Source organism: Meriones unguiculatus, chromosome 19, assembly GCF_030254825.1.
Source record: "Meriones unguiculatus strain TT.TT164.6M chromosome 19, Bangor_MerUng_6.1, whole genome shotgun sequence".
NCBI lineage: Eukaryota > Metazoa > Chordata > Mammalia > Rodentia > Muridae > Meriones > Meriones unguiculatus.
The window spans coordinates 9,861,336-9,886,413 of NC_083366.1; the positions used below are offsets into that span (position 1 = coordinate 9,861,336).

General features: G+C 40.3%; 1 protein-coding gene across 1 annotated transcript in view; it reads right to left on the bottom strand.

Moving 5' to 3' along the window:
- Malrd1 (MAM and LDL receptor class A domain containing 1) overlaps window positions 1-25,078 on the bottom strand; it is a 744,773-nt gene that overhangs the window by 113,825 nt on the left and 605,870 nt on the right. The window contains exon 35 of the mRNA XM_060372547.1: window positions 1,381-1,506. Within this exon, the coding sequence (XP_060228530.1) occupies window positions 1,381-1,506 (126 nt within the window). The remainder of the gene's footprint in view (window positions 1-1,380; window positions 1,507-25,078) is intronic.

Sequence of the window (25,078 nt, forward strand, 5' to 3'; positions counted from 1 at the left end):
TGTATAGCTCAGACTGGATTCTAACTCAAAATCTTTCTATCCTCAGGTCCTGAGTAATAAGACCTGAACCTCCATGCATCTTTACCTCTAGCTTCACTCTTACTCTTTCAACAAAGTAACAGGCCTTCTTTTGTAGTCACTTATCTGAGGCCTAAGATGCTTAGTAAGGGAATAATGGGAAACAATAATGCTTTTGTAGATTATCTTTGTGTATTTTCTGGGACCAGATCTGATGAATTATTTCCTCTTATTCTCATAAAAACCAGAAGTGGATAAATGAGCCATCTGTGATCTACAACTGGTTCATGCTTGTACCACATATTTTATAATTCCATGTGTATCTTTAAAGATATAAAATATGTTCTTATCTATATTTGATATAAAATATTTCTAAGTTAAGAAATATGATCAAATATATCTTTTATTGCTGATTTATATTACCTTTCAGTTTTGGCAGAATTATACTGACTCTAAATCTGTATCACTTTACAAATCCCCTACATGAAATAAAAATTCAGTTCCTCAGGAGAGAAGATATATCATGGGCTTTTATATAATATATCATGAGATTTTTTTAGAGAAGTTTTTATACAGAAGACAACTGATGCACTTGATTAGCTTTTATGCTACAGTGTCAGAATGAAGAATGTTTCAAAAGCAGTGTAAGATTGAATATACTTATGGAAAAACATCATTAAGTTATGTAATTCATCAAAAAGTAGCAAAAAGGATACAACTTCATAAAGGTGCTAACATATTGTAGGCTTTCCTTATTACATAAGCAATGTTTATAGATTATTAAATTCTAAGGACCGCAACTTATTCCAAATTAAAATTGTATATTGTTGTTTTTCTTTGTGTTATTCTGTATGAATGGTGCTTGTATTGTGTGTTCATGTGTGTTGGGGAATGTTGAGTGCATGTGTATGTAGAGGCCACACACACAGATTTTGGGTGTTTTCTTTCTCTTTCTCCAACTTAGTTTTTTTAGATAGGATCTCAATGAAGCCAAGCTCACTGATTGGAGTCCCAGAGATCATCCTGTTCCTGACTCCCCAGTGCTATATCTGTATTCAGTCACCATGCCTCCTGGATGCCAGGGGTCTGATCTCAGGTCCTCATGTCAGCACAGAGAGTACTTTATCAACTGAACCATCTGCCTACATTCTAGTTTTCATTATTTATTGACACTTCATAGAATAGTAAAGAGTTCATTACTCATTTATAAACTTTTAAAGAATCTAGGAAATCATTATTCTTCCTGCCTTCAAACCTATAGTATAAATCCATGTCTATCATTATTTAGAAATTTTAGTTTATCACCTTCAGACTTCATTAATAGTTCCTATTGCAAAGAAATATTTAAAGGAAAAGGAGTACCTGAGCAGCTGGACTCATCGATTGGGAAGCCCTTGCAGTGGACAACCTTGTCGCAGCGCTGGTGGGCTGGGACACAGCTACCTGAAGAGTTGCATGCCAAAGCTCCAGTGGGGCAGCTCTGATTAGCTGAAAAAAAAAAGTTGTCACAGTGAAAGTGAGCAATGGTAGCAAGTACATCTATTTTTTAATGAGTTTCCCATAATAAAATGATGGTCATTGCACCCTTTATTTTTTAATATTGTATTTTAGAAAAGCATCCTCTGGAAGTTTTTCTTTATTCTGAGAAAAAGCTCAGCAGTTAAAGGCACTAGTTAAAGGTCCCTTTCCAGGACCCAGATTTGATTCCTAGCAATGTCATGGCAGTTCACAACTGTCTGTGACTCTAGTTCTAGAGAACCTTTTCTGGTTTCTGTAGGTATCAGGCACACAGCTGGTACACAGATATACTTGCAGACAAAGTATGTAAAAATGTATATGGCTATACCCATACATATACAATAAAATAATTTTTTAAAATAATTTTTTAAAATAATTTTTTAAAAGTCTTTATTCTTGAAATGTCCATACATGTGAAATATAATTAGATTTCCCTCACATTTCCTGCCCAACTTTTCCCGTATTTCTTTGGTACATGTCCTTCCTGACTTCAAAAGCCACTGAGTCTACCTAGTGCTGTCCACATGGGTGTCGGGCTTCCACCGGAATGAGAGAACCCTCTCAGTGCCCACACCCTCAAAGGGTAGTGATTCTCCCTCTTCCAGCAGCTTCTCAGTAAGAAGAAGGGCCAAGGGGTCTTCTAGCCTATCTGTGACATTGCTGACTGGCTTGGTCTTGTGGTAATGTTGTGCATGTGAAGACAGCTGCTGTGAGTCCAGGAGTATTCCACCCGTCATGAGACAACAGATCTTTAACAGTTTACACTAACTTGTAATTTTCAGCAAAAGGAGAAAATGTTTATGGAGTCCTTTATCAAATATTGATATTTTTTTGTCTCAGTTTTTTGTCTCTTCCCCTCAATAACTGATGTTGAGGGCTTAATCCTTAATGGGACTATATTTCTAAATGGAGCTGTAAAGAGTTAAGTGAAGCCATCAGTCTAAGACCCCATCAAATGTTATTAATATCCTTATAAGAATAAGTAAGGGAGGGAGAGGCAGAGGAAAAAGTAGAGAATGAAAGAGAAAGAGAGGGAGGAAGACAGGGAAGAAGGAAGAGAGAGACAGAGACAGAGAGTCAGGGTTTGCATGATGAGAGGTAACATCCTGTCGTTTCACTGTGAGGGAGATGACAGATAACGACATCTTTGTGGGCTTTCAATTTCCAAAGAGCTTAAAAGCTAGGAGTGGTCACCTTCTTCGCCATCTGTTCTACCACAAGCGTTTCCTGAAACTTAGCTTGTAGCACGCTTGTGCCTCTAAAACACTGGTTTCAGCATGAAGGGAGCAGAGAACTTCCTTGTTGGGTTACTAAAAAGAGTTTGGTCTGGCTTCAGAGCATATGCAAAGGTTAGAGGGGCTAGGCACACAAGCCCTAGATTGTTGTGGAAACAACATGTTTGTGGAACCACAGGAGAACACTGTGAAGTGTTCTGCTCTCACTCTGCTCTCAGTGAGAACACTTGCTGTGGGTGAGAGCAGGACTCTTACAAGACAATAACGCTGAGAAACAAGTAAGTGGTAAAGAGATCAGTGACACTTCTTTCAAACAGCTGGCATTGAAATGCGCTGTAGGATTGATGGATTGGGTTATTTATTTTGAGGGCTTTGCACATGTTTAACTATTGCAAGGTAAAACTGAGGTGTTTGCAATTTTAGATAGGGATGTCAATAATACTTGATATTTGAAAGCCTTTTACTATAGCAAAATCAAACTTTTTAGCAAATAGAGTGTTTCCATGAATTTATGGCAAGATCAATATTTTTAAAAGTAATACATATAAAGTCTATCCAGCCAATGGAAATGTAACTGTTTAACAAACTGAGACGGCATGTATTTTACCAAGAATCATTTTTTGTCTCCTAAAAGGATTTGTCTCTTGGTCCTCCTTGTTACTTATTTTCTTTGAGTCTGTGGATTGTAGCATGGTTACCCTGCAATATAGGGATAATATTTGCTTAAAAGTGAGTACATACTATGTACGTCTTTCTGAGTGCAGATTACCTCAGTCATGGATGATCCTTTCTAGTTCCATCCATTTGCCTCCAAATTTCATGATTTCCTTGTTTTTAATACCTAAGTCATATTCCTTTATGTAAATGTACCATATTTTCTTTATCCATGTTTAGGTTGAGGGACATCTAGGTTTTTTCCAGTTTTTGGCTATTATGAATAAAGCTTCTATGAACATATTTGAGCAAATATCCTTGTAGTATGGTGGAACATCTTTTGCATTAATTTTTTATTAATTACACTTTATTCGCTTTGTATTCCCCCTTTAGTTCCCTCCCTCCTTCTCTTCTAACCCCTTCCCTCCTCCCCCTTCTCAACGCATGCTCCTCCCCAAGTCCCATGATAGGGGAGGTCTTCTTTTCCTTCCTTCTGATCCCAGTCTATTAGGTCTCATCAGGTGTGGCTGCAGTGTCTTCTTCTGTGGCCTGGTAAAGATGCTACCCCCTCAGGGGGAGGTAATTAAAGAGCAGGCCAATCAGTTCCTGTCAGAGACAGTCCCTGTTCGCATAACTATGGAGCCTACTTGGACACTGAACTGCCATGGGCTACATCTGTGCAGGGGTTCTACGTTATCTCCATGCCTGGTCCTTGGTTGGAATATCTGTCTCAGTAAAGACCCCTGTGATCAAATTTTTGGTTCTGTTGCTCTCCTTGTGGAGTGTCTGTCCTCTTCAGATCTTACTGTTTCCCACTTTTTTCATAAGATTCCCTGCACTCTGCCCAAAGGTTGACCATAAGTCTCAGAATCTGCATTGATAGTCTGCAGGGCAGAGCCTTTCAGAGACCATCTGTGGCAGGCTCCTGACTCGTTTCCTGTTTTCTCCTTCTTCTGATGTCCATCCTCTTTGCCTTTCGGAGTGGGGATTGAGCATTTTAGCCAGAGTCCTCCCTCTTGATTAGTTACTTTAGGTGTACAGATTTTAGTAGATTTATCCTATATTATAGGTCTATATGAATGAGTATATACCATGTGTGTCTTTCTGTTTCTGGGATAGCTCACTCAGGATGATCTTCTCCAGTTCCCACCATTTACCTGCAAATTTCATGATTTCCTTGTTTTTTTATTGCTGAATAATATTCCATTGTGTAGATGTACCACAATTTCGGTATCCATTTCTCAGTTGAGGGGCATCTGGGCTGTTTCCAGCTTCTGGCTATTACAAATAAAGCTGCTACAAACATGGTTGAGCAAATGTCCTTATTGTGTACTTGAGCCTCTTTTGGATATATGCCTAGGAGTGGTATGGCTGGATCTTGAGGAAGTGCTAATCCTAGTTGTCTGAGAAAGTGCTTTTGAGTATATGCTCAGAAATGATATTGCTAGGTGCTCAGGTAGTACTATTTCCAATCTTCTGAGAAAGTGCCAGAGTGACTTAGACAGTGGAAGTAGATGCAGAGAAGGAATTGGGTAGGAGAAGGTGTTGGGGGAGAAATGAGGGATAAGTATCAGATGTGGGGAGACTGGGGAAGAGAAGGAAGAGGGCTTGGAGAGGAAAGGGAAACTGAGGGCAGGAGACTCACTGAGACAAGCTGGAGACCTGCGTTAGGGTAGGCTCCAGGGAGGACATGGGAATGTTGTAGCTGAGCCTCCTAGCCGCAGGGACATGCAGAATGAGGAGGTCACCTTCTGGCCAGGCAGAACTTGCAGTGGTGGGAGGGCACCCCCCACCCACCAGCAAAACCTTTGACAAAAAAATTCACTCTGCTTACAAGGCATGCAGAGGTAAAGATGGAGACTGGGGAAATGTCCAGCCATTGCCTAGCCCAACCTAGGACCCACCCTAAGAATGAGCCAACCCCCGGCACCATTAACAATATCTGCTATGTCTACAGATGGGAACCTAGCCTAACAGTCCTCTGAGAGGCCCTACCCAGCCGCTGATCAAATCAGATGCTAAGACTCCCAGGCAAGCATTAGGCAGAGCTCGGGGAGTCCTGTTGGAGAGTGTGTGTATAGGTGCGGGGGGCTGGTGGGGGGGAGGATAGAAGTTCCCAGAGGGGACAAGAATGTCACAAAAAAGAAGCATAGTCAATTAACCTAGATCCATGGGGGCTTACACAGATGGAAGCACCAACAAAAGAGCATGTATGGACTGGACCTAGGCCCCCTACATATATGTAACCAATGGTCAGTTTGATCTTCATGTGGCTTCTCTAAGTAAGTTGAGTGGGTTCAGTCTATGACATGGACTCTTTTGCTTGATTTTGATCACTTCCCCCTAACAGGGCTGCCTTGCCTGGCCTCAGTGGATGAGGATGAGCTTGGTCCTGATATGACTTGATGTACTGGGATGAGTTATTTGGGGGGGGTGGCACTTCCAATTTTTGAGGATGATGGGAGGGGGATAGGAGGAAGAAAATGGGAAGGAGGAACCAGGAGGAGAGGTGTAGAGGTTGCAGAGGTGTAGAGGTGTAGAGAGGGACCAAGTGTAGAGGTTATGATGGGGGTGTAAAGTGAATATATAAATTAAAAATAAATTTAAAAATTAATGAAAAAATCAAACATAGTTAATCTGTGGAGGACATGTTCTTGCTGTGTAGCCTTGAACTTACAGGCTGGTCTTTCTGCCTTAGCTCCTTGAGTGCTGGGATTGCAGGAGTGTGCTATGGTGTCTAGCTTGACATGACTTTAATTATCCAGAATGATAAAACAAAAGTAGAAAGATTTTCCTGTTGACACTCCTCTGACAGCAATCTATATTTCATGAAGCTTTCATGATTTCAGCATTTGTTCTATCCGTCAATATCTGTTCACCTCCCACCAAAATAGATGGTCCACTGATACTCCATGCTGTGAAAATATAGTGATAGAGAGTTGTTTCTCAGATAAATGACAAGCATTAAAAAAGCTACAAAAGTTAGCATTAGCGGGGCTGGCCAAGGAGTGTGAGTTTACAGAGCAGTTACCTGAAATTGGAGCTAAAGAATACATTAGGTAAAGGACTCAGAGTGAAGGAGAGGATGGTGAGAACATACTGGTGAGCAGATGAATGGCAAGAATGGCTAGCCTTCTGCACCAGGGTGAGTTGACTAGGGATAACAATGGATGTCAATGATTGCTTCAGAATATCTACCAGAGTGTGAATGTTCTCAGTACAAATAAGAACTCTGTATCTCAAGTGATAGACTTGCCAAATTTCCTGACCTGATCATTACATGTTTTGTACATGTGTTAAAATCTCATGCGATAGCCCATAAATAGGTATGGATATTGTGTAGCAACTGAAAAAATAGATAGATAGAAGATAGATAGATAGATAGATAGATAGATAGATAGATAGATAGATAGATAGATAGAGATAGATAGATGATAGAGTAGTAGTAGCATTTGAATAAGGGTAGTTAATCATGCCTTCTGAACTCATGCTTTCTTCCCAGTGTATTGAATTTTGGGTGATCCTATCCACTGGCCAAACTCAGCAACTCACAGGGCAGCAAGTTAAAGAAGCTTGATGTCTATGTATATATGGCCCACAGAAATGTGAGAGGCAGACACATGGAATTAACATATTTCTCACTAATAGCTAAGGTATCCCATGAAAGTCAGTGACTTTTGGTGAAGTAATGAATCTGTTTCCTTAAGATTATCCCTCATCAATATTTCTTATTATTGCCTATTAGTTATGGTAGCTATGATATCAGTATTTTTAGTACTTGTTTATGACAGTGTGGAGATTAGTCCTCTGAATTGGCTGTCTCTTCCTATAATAGTCACAATTGGTTTATTCTACATCAAAATACTGGTAACTAAATCCATCTTGTAGATGTCTGGGAAGACTGTATGAAATGAATTTTGGTCAAGTAAATAATACACACATAATAAACTGTTATTCTTTCACCGTTAACTTATTTTAAACTTTCACTGAACATTAAACTGTTGAGACATTTCAATAACCTTAGTGGTTAGAGTTAATTCAAGGGCAAAATACATGTCTGTACTGCTCTGTGCTAGATTAGCATATGCCCTGTGTCTTTTGCGTTTTTCATTCTACTGGCCCGTGTCTAACTTTGCTGTTAAAATGCTGAGCTCTACAATACAATAGAGGAGTAGCCCATATGAACTTACAGCAAAAAAATCTCACACACAAAATGTCAAACACATGCCAGACCTGTGCAAGCTCAAGTTAGAGAAAACCCCAGCATCGGGAAGGGAAGTACACATCAAATCACACTGCAACTGGCATTTGATAGATTCTGAGAGAGGGAGAATCGATTTTCTTTAATGATATATTACCTTGTGGGTCAATCATATTTCAGGGTAAACACTACCTCCAAAACTTGTTGGGAAATACAAAACGCACTCTCTGGGGTGGGGGTGGAAACTCAAATATGGATAGGTAAAGAGGAAAGGGTAGTTCCGGGAGGAGCAGGGGGAATATAAACAGCAAACATGTCCAAAATACACTGCATGAAATTCTCAAAGGGTTAATAAAATACTGTTACAAAGAGAGATGCTGAGTTCTTGTATTCTGCCTCTCTCCCTCTTATTGTTTCCTTCGGTAGGTTAGCATGCTCATAAACCCAGGAAATCCCATAAACTACACATTCCTCCACTGAACTATGCCCCTATGCCCCCTTTCATGTTTTCTATACCACAGTTATACCTATAAAGGGATCTTACTTTCAGAAAAATCATTCTGATAAACTATTCATGTATTGCTTATCTTGAAAATAATATCTACCAAGTGAATGAGTTTGTATCCACAAAATAGTTTATGTTGTTCAAAATTACTTTAGTAAGAAAGAATATCAACCTTTAAGAAAATGATAGATTGTAAGAAGTATGCCCACAGACATTAAAGCATGGTGCTTGAAAAAGAATATAGCAAAAGATAAATACTGAACACAAGACATTTAGAGACCCACACTTTCTATAAACTTTTTTAGTCTTATTAGAACTGATTTTGGAGTGTTTCTTCATTGCATAAGCACTGATAGTTATGGAAAAATCATTGTCTTATGTCTTTTCCTATATTCAATTCAATGTCCTTTCCTTTATGAATGCCAGTTAGTACTAACTACATTCAGTATTTGCTGCATACTCCTAAAACAATATTTTTGAATAATCATTAACTATAATGTGGCAGCATATAAAATCCATAGAAACTAAAAAGTATACTTAAAAATACTGTGTGCATGTATTTATACATACAGATAAATGTACAGACACATTCATACATAATCATTATAAACAGTTTTGCCTCTTAAAGGAAGTAGAAAAATTCTTTATTTTCTTTTTTAATTAAATTTTAATTTTTTAATATTAGTTACAGTTTATTAACTTTGTATCCCAGCTGTATCCCGCTCCCTCATTCCCTCCCAATCCCACCCTCCTTCCCTCATCTTCTCCCTATCCCTTTCAAAGTCCACGGATAGGGGAGGACCTCCTCCCCTTTCATCTGACCCTAGCTTATCAGGTATCTTCATTCCTGGCTGCAAAGTCCTCCTCTGTTTTGTTTGGTTTGAGTATGATTTATTTCCTTTGCATTTGACATAATGATTTATGTCACCTCATCTTTCCTTAGATGTTTAGTTATACATCTCTACATAAGGTTCAAGCCTTGCTTATTTTTAGTTCACCTGAACTCTCCCTTCACTTACATTAATTGACACTCTATAGAATATTTTTATTTAGTTATTTACTTTACATCTCAATCATAGCACCCTCCCTCCTCCCTTGTGGTCCCTCCCCTCTGTCCTTTCCTCACCCCCTATCTCCGTTCTCCTGCCCCTCAGAAAAGGGGAGTCCCAAAAACCCACCCCAGCACAGCCAGCCATAGACTGTGTACTTCCTCTTTCATGTCTCCTGGCAAGGCATCCCTACCAGGGGGAAGTGATAGGAGAACATGGAACAGAGACCATGTCAGAGACAGCCCTGATCCCCTTTCTCAGAGCCACATGGAGGCTAAGCTGCCCATCGAGTGTGTGTGTGGAGAGGGCCTAGGTCCAGTCCACGCATGGGACTTGGTTTGTGCTTAGGTCTCAACAAGTCCCCTGGGCCCAGGTTAGTTGGGACTGTTTTTTGTTTTGTTTTGTTTTTGTGGAGCTCCTGTCCCCTCTGTATCATTCTATCTCCCTCCCCCCAGTTCTGTAAGGCTTCTTATGCTCCGCCCAATGTTTGGCTGCGAGTTTCAGTTTGTGTCCATTTATTGTTGGTCGTTGCCTCTCAGAGAACAGCCACGCTAGGCCTGCCTTCTGTAAACACAGAAGGGTGTTATCAATAGCATCCAGGAGTCGGTTCTCTCCCGTGGGGTGGGTCTCAGGTTGGCCCAGGCATTGGTTGCACATTCCCTCAATCTCTGCTCTGTCTTTAGCCCTGCACATACTGTAGGTAGGGTGAATTCTGGGTGGAAGTTTTTGTGGGTGGGTTGGAGTTCCCTCCCTCCACCAGAAGTCCTGTCTGGTTAGAGGGTGGCCTCTACACTCTCCATGCCCCCTGCCACCAGGGGTTTCATCTGGAGTCACCGCCATATCCTCCCTGGAGCCACTCTGTTGCAAGTCCCTGGCTTGTCTAAGAGATACCCTCTCCCATGGTTTCCTTTCTCTCTTGCAAACCCTCTGTCTGCCCGCCCCTGTTCTCCCTACATCTGATCCCCACCCTCATTTCCTTCAGTGTTCCATTTCCTATCTTGTGCCCACTCAGATAAATTATTCTTTTGGAAATACCAAAGTTTTAAACACATTTTACATCAGTGCTTTAGACATGTTTACACAGAAAGAGTTATGCTTTGTTTTCGGAGACAGTCTAACTACACAGTTCAGTCTGGCCATGAGCTCATCTTCTTGTCTCTTCTTCTTAAGGAGATTTTCAATTTTTGAGACTGGGTTATGTTCCAGAAAGTCCTCTGCGTTCAATACTGCCTTTTGTGTATATTACTGATACTAATGTTCTGTTGACTATGTTTTGTTATACGTTCCGTTTATTATTATTTTGAGCTGTAGTGTTAGTATTTTCTTCTAATTCAGTTTTGCTTTCTCACTTATAACAAACTCTTTTCTCAGCTCTTGACTTGTAAGTGCTAAGGAGAGCATCTTATATTTACTGGAAACTTAATAATAGATATTGTGTGAACTGATATTCCAGCACCTCAGGAAGTATTTCTCAATACAAAGTACTGCTTCAATTTTTCAGAGCCAGCACATTCGGTCAATGAAGACGTGTGTGTGTGTGTGTGTGTGTGTGTGTGTGTGTGTGTGTATTCACAAAAACAGCAGTTTTCATGTTCAACTTCACATTAAAATTTGATAAAACCAAATTGGACAATGCACCTCAAATAATTATTCTTAGTTGACTGTACTGGCAGAAGGGAATATTATGTGGCACAGTTAACAAAAGTCTGTATATGAAACATGTATAGCGCTCTTTATTCCCAGATCACCAAAATCATCAATTTGCTTTAAATAGGTTGTGAGTTAATTGCCTTTATTCCTGTACAAGGAATTTCCGAATCTATCCTTTTTTTTTTAAAGTTTAACAGAAGGGTTTGACTAAGGTGTTCCAAAAGATATTGTGCATTACTGTATTAATTAAATCAGATAAAAATGAAACTTTTTGTAGAACTAATTACATTTTTAAAAGACTAATACTGCCTTTGATGTATCTTTTTAGGAACTTTAAAACTCAGCAGAGACAGCCAAGTAAGAAGATATAGATTTATATCACTTTTCGTTGATGCTTTGGAATGCTATGCAAGCTTTCTAGCAAAATGGAGCAGTAGGTCACAGCTTAACATTTTCCCATTGCTCTAGATATGTAACACTAACAAAAAGAGCAACTCAAAAAAGGACTCACAGAAAGTATCAATATGAACAGTAAGAGGAACCTGAATTGAAATAGGTCCAGAAAATAGAGATCAGACCAAAGAACACAAAGCTGCTGGTCTCTATGTCCCAGAAACAAGAAGAATAATGCTGTGTTTTACACAGCACAGTAGCCTGAAACAAGGGGTTCCTCTTCCGCTGCTACTCAGTCTGCCAAAGTTCACTGGATTGCAGGAATTCATAGTCATAAGTACTCTAGAAAAGGGTATTAAGAATACTAGGATTACAAATAAAGCTGCTATGAGCATAGTTAGGCAAATGTCCTTATTGAATAGTGGGGTATCTTCTGGGTATATGTCCAGGAATGGTATAGCTGGATATTGAGGAAGCACTGTTCCTAATTATCTAAGAAAGTGCCATATTAATTTCCAAAGTGGTTGTACAAGTTTACATTCCCAGCAGCAATGGAGGAGGTTTCCTCTTTCCACACATCCTCTCTAGCATGCATCATCCCTTGAGTTTTTTATCTTAGCCATTCTGATTGGTGTGAGGTGAAATCTCAGGGTCCTTTTCACTTGCATTTCCCGAATGACTAAGGACATTGAATATTTCTTTAAGTTTCTCTGCCATTCGATAGTTCTCTGTTGAAAATTCTCTGGTTATCTCTGTATCCCATTTTTAAATTGGATTACTTGGTTTGTTGGTGTTAAACTTCTTGGGTTCTTTATATATTCTGGATATTAGACCTCTGTCAGATGTAGGGTTGTTGAAGATCTTTTCCCAGTCTGTAGGCTGTCATTTATTTGTAATAGCCAAAATCTGGAAACAACCTAGATGTCCTTCAACAGAGGAATGGATACAGAAAGTGTGGTACATTTACACAATGGAATACTACTCAGCAATTAAAAACAAGGAAATCATGAAATTTGCAGGCAAATGATGGGAACTAGAAAAGATCATCCTGAATGAGGTAACCCAGAAGCAGAAAGACACATATAATATATACTCACTTATAAGTGGATATTAGCCATATAATATAGGCTAAACATACTGAAATTTATAGTTCTAAAGAAGAAAAACAAAAGGAGAACCCTAGGAAAGATGCTTAATTCTCTTCAGGAGGGTAACTTCATTGGAAGTAGGAGAAGACAAGGAACAGTACAGGAGTTTTTCACAGAGGAACTGTGAAAGACTTTACCACCAGGGTATCGAAGGAGATTCTGAGGCTCACAGCCAAACTTTGGACAGAGTGTTGGAATTCTTGTGGAAGAAGAGGGAGATAAAAAGACGTAGAGGGGAAGGAGCTCCAAAATGAGACCAACAGAGCCAAAACAACAACAACAACAAAACAATAAAAAACTGGGCCCTGGGGGCCCTGCAGACACTGATACCCCAACTAAGGACCATGAATGGAGAGGACTTAAAACCCCTGCTCAGATGTAGCCCATAGACTCAGTCTCCAAGTGTGTTCCCAAGTATAAGGAAAGCAGGGGCTGTCTCTGACATGAACTCAGTGGTTCTTTTATCACCTCAAGGAGGGTGCAGCCTTGCCAGGCCACAGAGGAAAATGATGCAGTCAAGCTTGTTGAGATCTGATAAGCTAGGGTCAGTAGAAGGGGAGGAGGTCCTCACCTGTCAGAGGACTAGGGGAGGGGCATAGGAGGACAAGAAGGAGGGTGGGCAGGGCTGGGAGGAGATGAGGGAGGGGGCTGTAGTGGAGATACAAAATGAGTAAATTGTAACAAATAAAAATATAAATAAGATAAAATTTAAAAAAGAATAATAGGATTAATTTTAGGGCTGAGGATTGTTTCCTAACGCACATATATATAGAGGAGGGCGGAGCCAAGATGGCGACTAGCACACACAGTTTCTGAGCAGTGGGATACCTGATCTTCTGAGTTGGAGAATGGAAGGACCCCCAACCCAGGAAAACCACAGCGAGGCTTTCTGAACACCAGAGAACATCGCAGGAGGGGAAAACTTTGGCCTCCGGTCACCCGGAGACTTGCTTGGGGAGGGAGAGAAAAGATCCTTTGTTCTTGCTGCACTCCCTTCCCCCAGACCTCCTTCCTCCTCGGCACAGCGGCACAGTGGACTCATCTTTCTCAGCGCAGACCTAACTGCCTGGGGTATACAACCGCTGAGACGGAGCCCCAAGCACTTTAGCGGCAGACAAAAGCCAGCAGTACGTGCCCCGGAGTCCCAGATTCGCGCAGCGGCTGCACCATCCTCCCAGGGCGCGAATCTGCTAGACACCATACTAGCTCCGCAGGATCGCCATCACTGACGGTACAGCCCGCCCAATCCCACAGTGACAGAAAATACGCTATATACTCACCAAAACCAGGCAGAAACGTCATACAACCTGGACACACCAGGCACTGGGCCTCCCAAGCTTGGAGAGCACAACGAAGAGATCCCAGGACTTCCCAGAAAGCATTGGGACTAGCAAGCCAGTCTCTAGTTACAGCAGGACATGGCAGCGGAGCAGTAGTGAACTGGCGGGGCACCACAGCCCTCCAGTTTAAGACTAACCAGGGCCAAACCAGAGAACAGAGAGCCTGGTTACCCCATCCCTGCTGAAGTGACCACCCTGAAATCTCCAGCTGCAGCAAGACCTCAGAACCTGGCAGTGACAGCAGCACAGAACTGGCGGAACACATCAAAGAAGCAGGGCCAAACCAGAGAGCAGAGAGCCCCGGATACCACGAACTCGGCCAAGAGACCTGCCTGTAAGTGAGTGCACCCTTGAGAATCTGCAGTTCCCCAGATCCTGGGTCCTTCTAAATCAGAAGCCAGGCATCGAACCCCCCTCCCACCCACATACCCACTTTGGGAAACAGAGGGGCACTAGGGACATTGAAGTTCCTGCCCTGTGGGCCTGATTGAGGAGCTAAGACAGTTAATACTAGAAATTGCGCTGCGATCATCATTAGCGCCTGCGACATATACAGTACAGAGTCCCTCCCACACACTCAAGGGTTCAACATTAGCCATCACTCTGTCCCTCGAGAAACTCATCCACGCACACTCACACACACAGTCACACACGCGCACGAGCGCACACACACGCTTGCATTTGCCCCGTTTGCGCCTGCGTACTTTCCTCCCACAGGTACAGCTAGTCCTCAGCACACGCTGAGAGTGCTCAGCTTCCTGAAGAACTCTCCAGACACCAGAGAGAGACAGCACCAGTCTGATCTGCAGAATCCAAAAACAAACAGGGAAGGTTTCAGATAAGCCAATGGCCAGAGGTAGGCGAAAGAACACTTCCAACATAAATCAGGACATCATGACTTCACCAGCAAACCCCAAAATCGATGGATACACCAATTCAGCAGAAGCACAGGAAAATGATTTTAAAGCCATGCTTGCCCAATTATTTGAGGCTCATAAGGAGGAAATGAACAAGTCTTTCAAAGAGATGGCCAGTCAATTGGAGGCAAAGAAAGAAGAAATAGACAATATCCTTAAAGAAACACAGGCAAACATAGCCAAACAAATAGATACACAAGTAGAGGAAAAATTAGTGGCATATAAGAAGGAAATGAAAAAAGAAATAGAGGCCATCGTAGAGAGACAGGAATCCAAATTCAAACACGTGAAAGAAATGGTGCAAGGCATGAAAACAGAATTAGAATCAATAAAGAAAACACAAAATGAGAAAACCCTTGAGCTGGAGAACTTGGAGAAAAGATCAGGAACCACAAAAGTAAGCATCACCAACAGAATACAAGAGATGGAAGAGAGAATCTCTGGAGCTGAAGACACATTTGCAGAAATGGATACTTCTCTCAAAGAAAAAGTAAAATCAGAAAAGTTCCAATCACAAAATATCCAAGAAATCAAGGATGCTATGAAAAGACAAAATCTAAGAATAATAGGAATTCACGAAAAAGAAGACTCCAGACTCCAAGGTCCAAAAAATATTTTCAAGAAAATCATAGAAGAAAATTTTCCCAACTTAAAGAAAGAGATGTCCATAAATATACAAGAGGCCTACAGAACTCCAAATAGACTAGACCAGAAAAGAAACACATCACGTCACATCATAGTCAAAACACTAAATCTACAGAACAAAGAAAAGATATTAAAAGCAGCAAGGGAAAAAGGCCAAGTAACATATGAAGGTAGACCTATCAGAATCACGCCGGACTTCTCATCAGAAACTATGAAAGCCAGAAGGGCCTGGGCAAGTATCATGGAGACTCTAAGAGATCACAAATGTCAACCCAGACTACTATACCCTGCAAAGCTTTCAATCAACATAGATGGAGAAAACAAAATATTCCATGACAAAACTAAATTTATACAATATCTACACAGCAAACCATCCCTACAGAAGATACTAGAAGGAAAACTCCAATCCAATGAAAACAAATTCACCCAAGAAAACAGGGCATACAGATAATATCCCAACAAAAATGAAAAGAAAACAAGCAATGAATCAGGGTTAGATCATCGACTCCATTACAAAAGGAACTAACATGCATTGGTCACTATTATCTATCAATATCAATGGACTCAACTCACCAACAAAAAGACACAGGCTAACAGAATGGTTAAGGAAACAGGATCCAACATTCTGTTGCATCTAAGAAACACACCTATGCAACAAAGACAAACACTACCTCAGAGTAAAGGGCTGGAAAACTGTTTTTCAAGCAAACGGTTCCAGAAAACAAGCTGGAGTAGCCATCCTAATATCTAATAAAATAGACTTTCAACCCAAGTTAATGAAAAAAGATAAGGAGGGCCACTATATTCTCATCAAAGGAAAAATCCACCAAGAGGACATCACAATCTTGAATATCTATGCCCCAAATACAAGAGCACCGACATTCGTAAATGAAACATTATTAAAGCTTAAATCATACATTGATCCTAATACCTTAATAGTGGGAGACTTCAACACTCCACTCTCACCAAGGGACAGATCAACTAGACAGACACCAAATAGGGAAATAAAAGCACTCACAGAATCCCTAAATCAAATGGACCTAATAGACGTCTACAGATCATTTCACCCAAACTCAAAAGAGTACACCTTCTTTTCAGCACCCCATGGAACCTTTTCCAAAATAGACCATATAGTGGGCCACAAAGCAAGCCTCAACAGATACAAAAGGATTGAAATAATCCCTTGTATACTATCTGACCACCATGGACTAAAGCTCGACCTCAACAACAACAGAAACAACAAAAAGCCGACACGCACATGGAAACTAAACAACTTACTACTCAATGACAGCTGGGTTAAGGAAGAAATAAAGAAAGAAATTAAAGACTTCCTAGAATTCAATGAAAAGGAAGGCACAACATACCCAAATTTATGGGACATGTTAAAAGCAGTGCTCAGAGGAAAATTTATAGCACTAAGTGCCTGCAAGAAGAAATTCGTAACATCACATACAAACAACTTAATGGCCCAACTGAAAACCCTAGAACAAAAAGAAGCAGATACACCCAAAAGGAGCAGACGGCTGGAAATAATCAAACTAAGGGCTGAAATCAATCAACTAGAAACAAATAAAACTATCCAAAGAATCAATGAAACAAAAAGCTGGTTCTTTGAGAAAATCAACAAGATAGACAAACCCTTAGCCAAACTAACTAAAAAGCAGAGAGAAACTATCCAGATCAGCAAAATCAGAAATGAAAATGGGGACATAACCACAGACATTGAGGAAATCCAAACAATTATTAGGTCATACTACAAAAGCCTATATGCCACAAAATTTGAGAATCTAAATGAAATGGATAATTTTCTTGAAAGATTCCATCTACCAAAACTAAGTCAAGATCAGGTAGAAAGACTGAATAGCCCTATATCTCCCAAGGAAATCGAAGCAGTCATTAACAGTCTCTCCTCCAAAAAAAGCCCTGGACCAGATGGCTTCAGCGCAGAATTCTACAAGACCTTCAAAGAAGTGCTAACTCCAATTCTCCTCAAGCTGTTCCACAAAATAGAAACAGAAGGAACACTACCAAACTCATTCTATGAAGCCACAGTCACCTTAATACCTAAACCACACAAAGACCCAACAAAAAAAGAGAACTTTAGGCCTATCTCTCTTATGAACATTGACGCAAAAATACTCAATAAAATACTTGCAAACCGAATCCAAGAACACATCAAAGATATCATCCACCATGACCAAGTAGGCTTCATCCCAGGCATGCAAGGGTGGTTCAACATACGGAAATCCATCAATGTAATCCACTACATAAACAAACTGAAGGAGAAAAACCACATGATCATCTTCTTAGACGCCGAAAAAGCATTTGACAAAGTCCAACACCCATTCATGTTTAAAGTCTTGGAAAGATCAGGGATACAAGGCACATACCTAAACATAGTAAAGGCAATATATAGCAAGCCTATAGCTAACATCAAACTCAATGGAGAGAAACTTAAATCAATCCCACTGAAATCAGGGACAAGACAAGGCTGTCCATTGTCCCCATATCTCTTCAACATAGTACTTGAAGTCCTAGCCAGAGCAATAAGACAACTAAAGGAGATCAAGGGGATACAAATCGGAAAGGAAGAGGTCAAAGTGTCACTATTTGCAGATGATATGATAGTATACATGAGCGACCCCAAAAATTCAACCAGAGAACTCCTTCAGCTGATAAACACCTTCAGCAAAGTGGCAGGATACAAAATCAACTCAAAAAAATCAGAAGCCCTCCTATATACCAAAGACAAAAAGGCTGAGAAAGAAATTAGGGAAACAACACCCTTCACAATAGCCACTAATAACATAAAGTACCTTGGTGTGACCCTAACCAAGCAAGTGAAAGACCTGTTTGAGAAAAACTTCAAGTCTCTGAAGAAAGAAATCGAAGAAGATATCAGAAGATGGAAAGATCTCCCGTGCTCATGGATTGGTAGGATTAACATTGTGAAAATGGCCATACTGCCAAAAGCAATCTACAGATTCAATGCAATTCCCATCAAAATACCAACTCAATTCTTTACAGACCTTGAAAAAAAGATTCTCAGCTTCATATGGAGAAACAAAAAACCCAGAATCTCCAAAACGATCCTGTACAACAACAGATCATCTGGAGGTATCTCCATTCCTGATCTCAAGCTGTACTACAGGGCAACAGTAATAAAAACTGCATGGTACTGGCATAGAAACAGAAAGGAGGATCAATGGAACCGCATAGAAGACCCAGAAATAAATCCACACACCTATGAATACTCGATATTCGACAAAGAAGCCAATTCCATTCAATGGAAAAAAGACAGCATCTTCAACAAATGGTGCTGGACCAACTGGATGTCTACATGCAGAAAAATGAAAATAGATCCATATTTATCACCCTGCACAAAACTAAAGTCAAAGTGGATCAAGGACCTCAACATAAAACCAGATACCCTAAATCAATTGGAAAAAAAAGTGGGGAACAGCCTAGAACTCATTGGCACAGGAGACAACTTCCTGAACAGAACACCAACAGCACAGGCTCTAAGAGCAACAATCAATAAATGGGACCTCATGAAACTGAAAAGTTTCTGTAAAGCAAAGGATACCGTCATCAAAACAAAACGACTGCCTACAGATTGGGAAAGAATCTTCACTAACCCTTTATCTGACAGAGGACTAATATCCAGTATATACAAAGAACTAAAGAAGCTGAAAAGCAGCAATCCAAGTAATCCAATTAAAAAATGGGGAACAGAGCTAAACAGAGAATTCTCGACAGAGGAATATCGAATGGCAGAAAAACCCTTAAAGAAATGCTCATCCTCATTAGCCATCAGGGAAATGCAAATCAAAACGACCCTGAGATATCACCTTACACCCATCCGAATGGCCAAGATGAAAAACTCAAGCGATAACACATGCTGGAGAGGTTGTGGAGAAAGGGGAACCCTGCTCCACTGCTGGTGGGAATGTAAACTGGTACAACCACTCTGGAAAGCTATCTGGCGCTTTCTAAGACAAATAGGAATAGTGCTTCCTCCAGACCCAGCTATACCACTGCTAGGTATATACCCAAAGTTTGTTCAAGTACACAAAAAGGACACTTGCTCAACCATGTTTATAGCAGCTCTATTTGTAATAGCCAGAACCTGGAAACAACCCAGATGTCCATCAACGGTGGAATGGGTACAGAAATTGTGGTATTTTTATACAATGGAATACTACTCAGCAATCAAAAAGGAGGAAATCATGAAATTTGCAGGCAAATGGTGGGATCTAGAAAAGATCATTCTGAGTGAAATATCCCAGAAGGAGAAAGACAAACATGGGATATACTCACTTATATAGACCTATAAGATATGATAAACATAATGAAATCTATACACCTAAAAAAGATAATCAATTGAGCGGACATGGGGTAAGATGATCAATCCTCGTTTAGAAAGACAGATGGGATGTGCATTGAACGTATGACAGGAGTCTACTGAGCGCATCTGAAAGACTCTAACTAGCAGTGTTTTCAAAACAAAGACTCTTGACCAAACCTTTGGCAGAGTACAGGGAATCATAAGAAAGAAGGGGAGTTAGTCTGATGGGGAAAGGATAGGAGCTCCACAAGGACCGAATATATCTGGGCACAGGGTCTTTTCTGAGACTGACATTCAACCAAGGACCATGTATGGATATAACCTAGAACCTCCACTCAGATGTAGCCTGTGGTAGCTCAGTAACCAATTGGTTTCCCAAAGTGAGGGAAACAGGGACTATTTCTAACAGGAACTCAATGACTGGCTCTTTGGTCTCCCCACCCCCGAAGGGAGGAGCAGTCCTGTTAGGCCACAGAGGAGGGCTTTGCAGCCAGTCCTGAAGATACCTGATAAAAAAGGATCAGATGAATGGGGAGGAGGTCCCCCCTATCAGTGGACTTGGAAAGGGGCACGGTGAAGATGAGGGAGGGAGGGAGGGACTGGGAGGGAATGAGGGATCGGGACACGGCTGGGATATAGAGTTAATAAAATGTAACTGATAAAAAAAATTAAAAAAAAAAAGAAAAAAAAAAAAAAGAAGTGAATTTATCCAGAGTCACATACCAGACGGTAAATTACAGAACTATTGAATTTATTTGTAATTTGGCCTACTTTCTCCAGCTCTCTCTTGGGACACCACAACCTCTGTTTAAGCTCAGTCAGTTCTTGTTTTCTCCTTTGTTTCTGACCATGAAAGATATATATATATATAGTCATAAACAGAATAAACAGTCAGGGAAGACACTTGGAATACAGCATTGGGAGATCATTTTGGGCTCTTAACAGCACTAGGTTAAAGTCCATGTGAAAGACACTCTCCATAATAGAAGAAAAGGCAAAACCATTATCTTCTAGAGTAAGAGGCCAACAGCTAAATAATACTGTAGAGGCTTTGCTAGAATATCTCTGGGCTTTGAAACTTCCAATTTGCCTTCCATCTTTACAGTTTACTGTTCTGTGTTCACTCCTGTACATAACTCCTGATTAGAATATTTCTTCTGTTTCTTGATTTTGTATGGAGGCATCTTTGGCATGCAAAACTTTTTACTTCTGCCAAACTATTTTACAGTTTAATTATTTTTTTAATATATTAATTAATTTGTTCACTTTACATCCCAGTCATAGTCCCCTTCCTCCTCTCCTCCAAGTACCACCTTCCTTCCCCAATTGTCCTTCCCCTATTCCTCAGAAAAGGGGAACCCTTCCCGACCCCAGCTCATCTATTCACATGAGCACTGAGTTCTTCCTCTTCCCCTGTGGCCTGGTCAGGCAGTCCCATCAGGAGGAAGTGATCAAAAAGCAGACAACAGAGACCATGTCAGGGATAGACCCCGCTCCCCTTACTGGTGAACCTGCATGAAGCCTGAGCTGTCAATTGGCTACATATATGTAGATTACCTAGATCCAGTCCATACATGATCTTTGGCTGGTGCTTCAGACTGAATAGGTCCCTCAGGGTCCTCAATCTTTGATTTAGCTGTTCTATGTCACTGCAGGTTTTGTAGGCTGGGTAAGTTTTGGATCCAAGTTTTGGTGGTTGGGTTGGTGTTCTCTTCCCTCCACTAGGATTCTTGTCTAGTTAAAGGGTGTTCTCTTCAGTTCTCATGTCCTATGCTACTAGAAATCTCAAATAGAGTCCTCTGCATAGCCTTTCAGAGGCCTATTCTGATTTAGGTCTCCTGCTTGTCACAGAGACGACCCCACCCAGTTTCTCTTTTCTCTGTAGGACTTCTCTCCTCCTGCATTGACTCTCCTCAAGGCTGATCTCTACCCTTATTTCTCCATAAACTCCCTCTCCTATCTTGTTAACTCTTTTTTTTAATTTTAGTTTTTATTAATTACACTTTATTCACTTTGTATCCCCCCATAAACTCCTCTTTTCTCCCCTCCCAATCTCTCCCTTCCTCTCCCTTCTTCATGCATACCCCTCCCCAAGTCCACTGACAGGGGAGGTCTTCTTTACCTTCCTTCTGATTCTAGTCTATCAGATCACATCAGGAGTGGCTGCATTGTCTTCCTCTGTAGCCAGGTAAGGCTGCTCCCCCCTCAGGGGTAGGTAATTAAAGAGCAGGCCAATCAGTTCATGTCCCTGTTCCTATTACTATGGAACCCACTTGGACACTGAACTGTCATGGGCTATGTCTGTGCAGGGGATCTAGGTTATCTCCACCAATTAAACCACTACCAATATCCATTCTATTTTCCCTCCTGAGTGAGATTTAACCATCCTCCCTTGGGTTTTCCTTGTTGCTTATTGGGATTAGTGCATTGTAATATGTACTGCATAGTACTATATAATTAAAATCTGCTTATACTTGAGTACATGCCATGTGTCTCTTTCTGAGTTTGGGTTACCTCACTCAGGATGATCTTTTCTAGTTGTATCCATTTGCCTACAAATTGCATGATTTCCTTGTTTTTGATAATTAAGTAGTAAGTAGTCTTCCATTGTATAAATGTACCACAATTTCAGCATCCATTCTTCGGTTGAGGGACATTTGGGTAATATCCAGATTCTGGCTATTATGAACAAAGCTGCTATGAACATAGTTGAGTAAATGTCTTGTTTATGGTGGAGCATCATTTTGGTGTATGTCCAGGAATGTTATAGGTGGGTCTTGAGGTAGAGCTCTTCCCAATTTTCTGAGAAAGCACCAAATTGATTTCCAAGTGGTTGTACAAGTTTGCACTCTACCACCAATAAAGGAGTGTTCCATCTTTCTCCGGATCCTTACCAGCATGTGCTGTCACTTGTGTTTTTTGATCTTAGCCATTCTGATAGGAGTAAGAAGGAATATTGGAGTCATTCTGATTTGCATTTCCCAGATGACTAAAGACACTGAGCATTTCTTTAAATGCTCCTCTGCCATTGAAAATTTCTCCTTTGAGAATTCTCTAGCCTTATGCATGATTTTTTAACTGGGTTACTTTCTTTGTTGGTGTTTAATTTTTTGCTTTCTTTATATATTTTGGATTTTGATCTTTTGCCAGGTGTAGAATTGGTGAAGATCTTTCCCCAATCTGTGGACTGTCATTTTATTCTATTGACAGTCCCCTCTGCCTTACAGAAGCTTTTCAGTTTCATTTTCAATTAACAAACAGTGGTTCTGTTTGTTAATTGTTGATCTTAGGGCCTGAGCTGTTGGTGTTCTGTTCAGAAAGTTTTCTCCTGTGCTAATGATTTCAAGGGTGGTTCTTGCTTTCCCTTCTATTAGATTTAGTGTTTCTGGTTTATGTTGAGGTCTTTGATCCACTTGGACTTTAGTTTTGTGCAGGGTGATAAATACGGGTCCATTTGTATTTTTCTACATGTAGACATCCAGTCATACCAGCACCATTTGTGGAAGATGCTGTCTTTTTTCATTGCATGGCTTTGGATCCTTTGACAAAAATCAGGTGTGTGGGTTTATTTCTGGGTCTTTGATTTGATTCCATTGATCAAGCAGTCTATTTCTATATGCCAGTACCATGCAGTTTTTATTACTATTGCTCTGTAATATAGCTTGAAGTTAAGGATGGAGATACCTCCAGAAGATCTATTATTGTATAGGATTGTTTTAGTTATTCTGAGATTTTTGTTTTTTCCATATGAACCTTAGAAGTATTCTTTCTAGGTCTGTAAAGAAATGTGTTGGTATTTTGATGGGGATTGAATTGAATCTGTAGATTGATTTTGGTAAAATAGGTATTTTCACTATGTTAATCTTACTGATGTATGAGCATAGGAGCTCTTTCCATCTTCTGATATCTTCTATTTCTTTCTTCAGAGACTTGAAGTTCTTGCCATACAGGTCTTTGACATGTTTGGTTAGAGTCACACCAAGATACTTTATATTATTCATGGCTATTGTGAAGGGTGTGGTTTTCCTAACTTCTTTCTCAGGTTTTGTTTCTACACAGGAGGTCTACTGAATTTTTTAAGTTAATCTTTGTGTTCAGCCACTTTGTTAAAGGTGTTTATCAGCAGTAGGAGTTCTCTAGTGGATTCTGGGTCATTAATGTATACTGTCATATCTGTGACTAAAGTTACTTTATCTTCTTCCTTTCTGTTTTGAATTCCCTTGATCTTTAGTTGTCTTAATGCTCCAGCTATAACTTCTATTATTATATTGAAGAGATATGGAGAGAGCTGGTGGCTTTGTTTTGTTTCTTATTTTAGTGGGGTTGTTTTCAGTTTCTCTCTATTTAATTTGATGTTAGCAATTAGCTTGCTGTATATAACCTATACTATGTTTGGGTATGGGTCTGGTATTTCTGATCTCTCTAAGACTTTTATCATGAAGAGGCGTTGGATTTTTTTCAAAGGCTTTTTCTGCATCTAATAAGATGATCATGTGATTTTTTTTCTTTCAGTTTGTTTATATGGTAGTGTACAATGGTCGATTTTCATATGTTAGACCACCCCTGAATCCCTGGGATGAAGCCTACTTGACCATGGTGGATGATGTATTTGTCATGTTCTTGGATTCAGTATGTATTTGCATGTATTTTATTGAGTATTTTTTTCATCAATGTTTGTGAGTTAAATTTATCTGGAATTATCTTTGTTTTTTTTGAGTCTTCGTGTGGTTTAGGTACCATGGTGACTGAGCCCTCATAGAATGATTTTGGCAATGTTCTTTCTGTTTCTATTCTGTAGAATAGTTTGAGGAGTATTTGTGTTAGCACATCTCTGAAAGTCTGCCAGAATTTTGAGGTAAAACCTTCTAGCCATGGGATTTTTTTTTTCTTTTACTTTTTTTTGTGTGGGTGCTTTTAATGACTGATTCTGTTTCCTTTGGGGTTATAGGACTGTTTAAACTGTTCACCTGGCCTTGATTTAACTTTGATAGGTGAAATCTATCAAGACAATCATCCACTTCGTTTAGATTTTCCAATCTTGTGGAATACAGGCTTTTTATTTATTAATTTTAATTTTTTATATTAATCACAGGTTATTTACTTTGTATCCCAGCCATAGCCCCCTCCTTCATTCCCTCCCAATCTCCTCCTCATCCCTCCTCCTTCATTCCCTCCTCATCTCTTCCCTTCCCTTTTCCAAGTCCACTGTTAGGGGAGGTCTTCCTCCCCTTCCATCTGACCCTAGCTTATCAGGTATCTTCAGGACTGGCTGCCATGTCCTCCTCTGTGGCCCAGTAAGACTGTTCCTCCTTTAGGACAGGGGTAGATAAAGGAGCCAGTCATAGATTTCATGTCAGAAATAGTTCCTGTTCCCCTTACTAGGCAACCCACTTGATTACTGAGTTACCATGGGCTACATCAGAGCAGGGGTTCTAGGTTATTTCCATACATGATCTT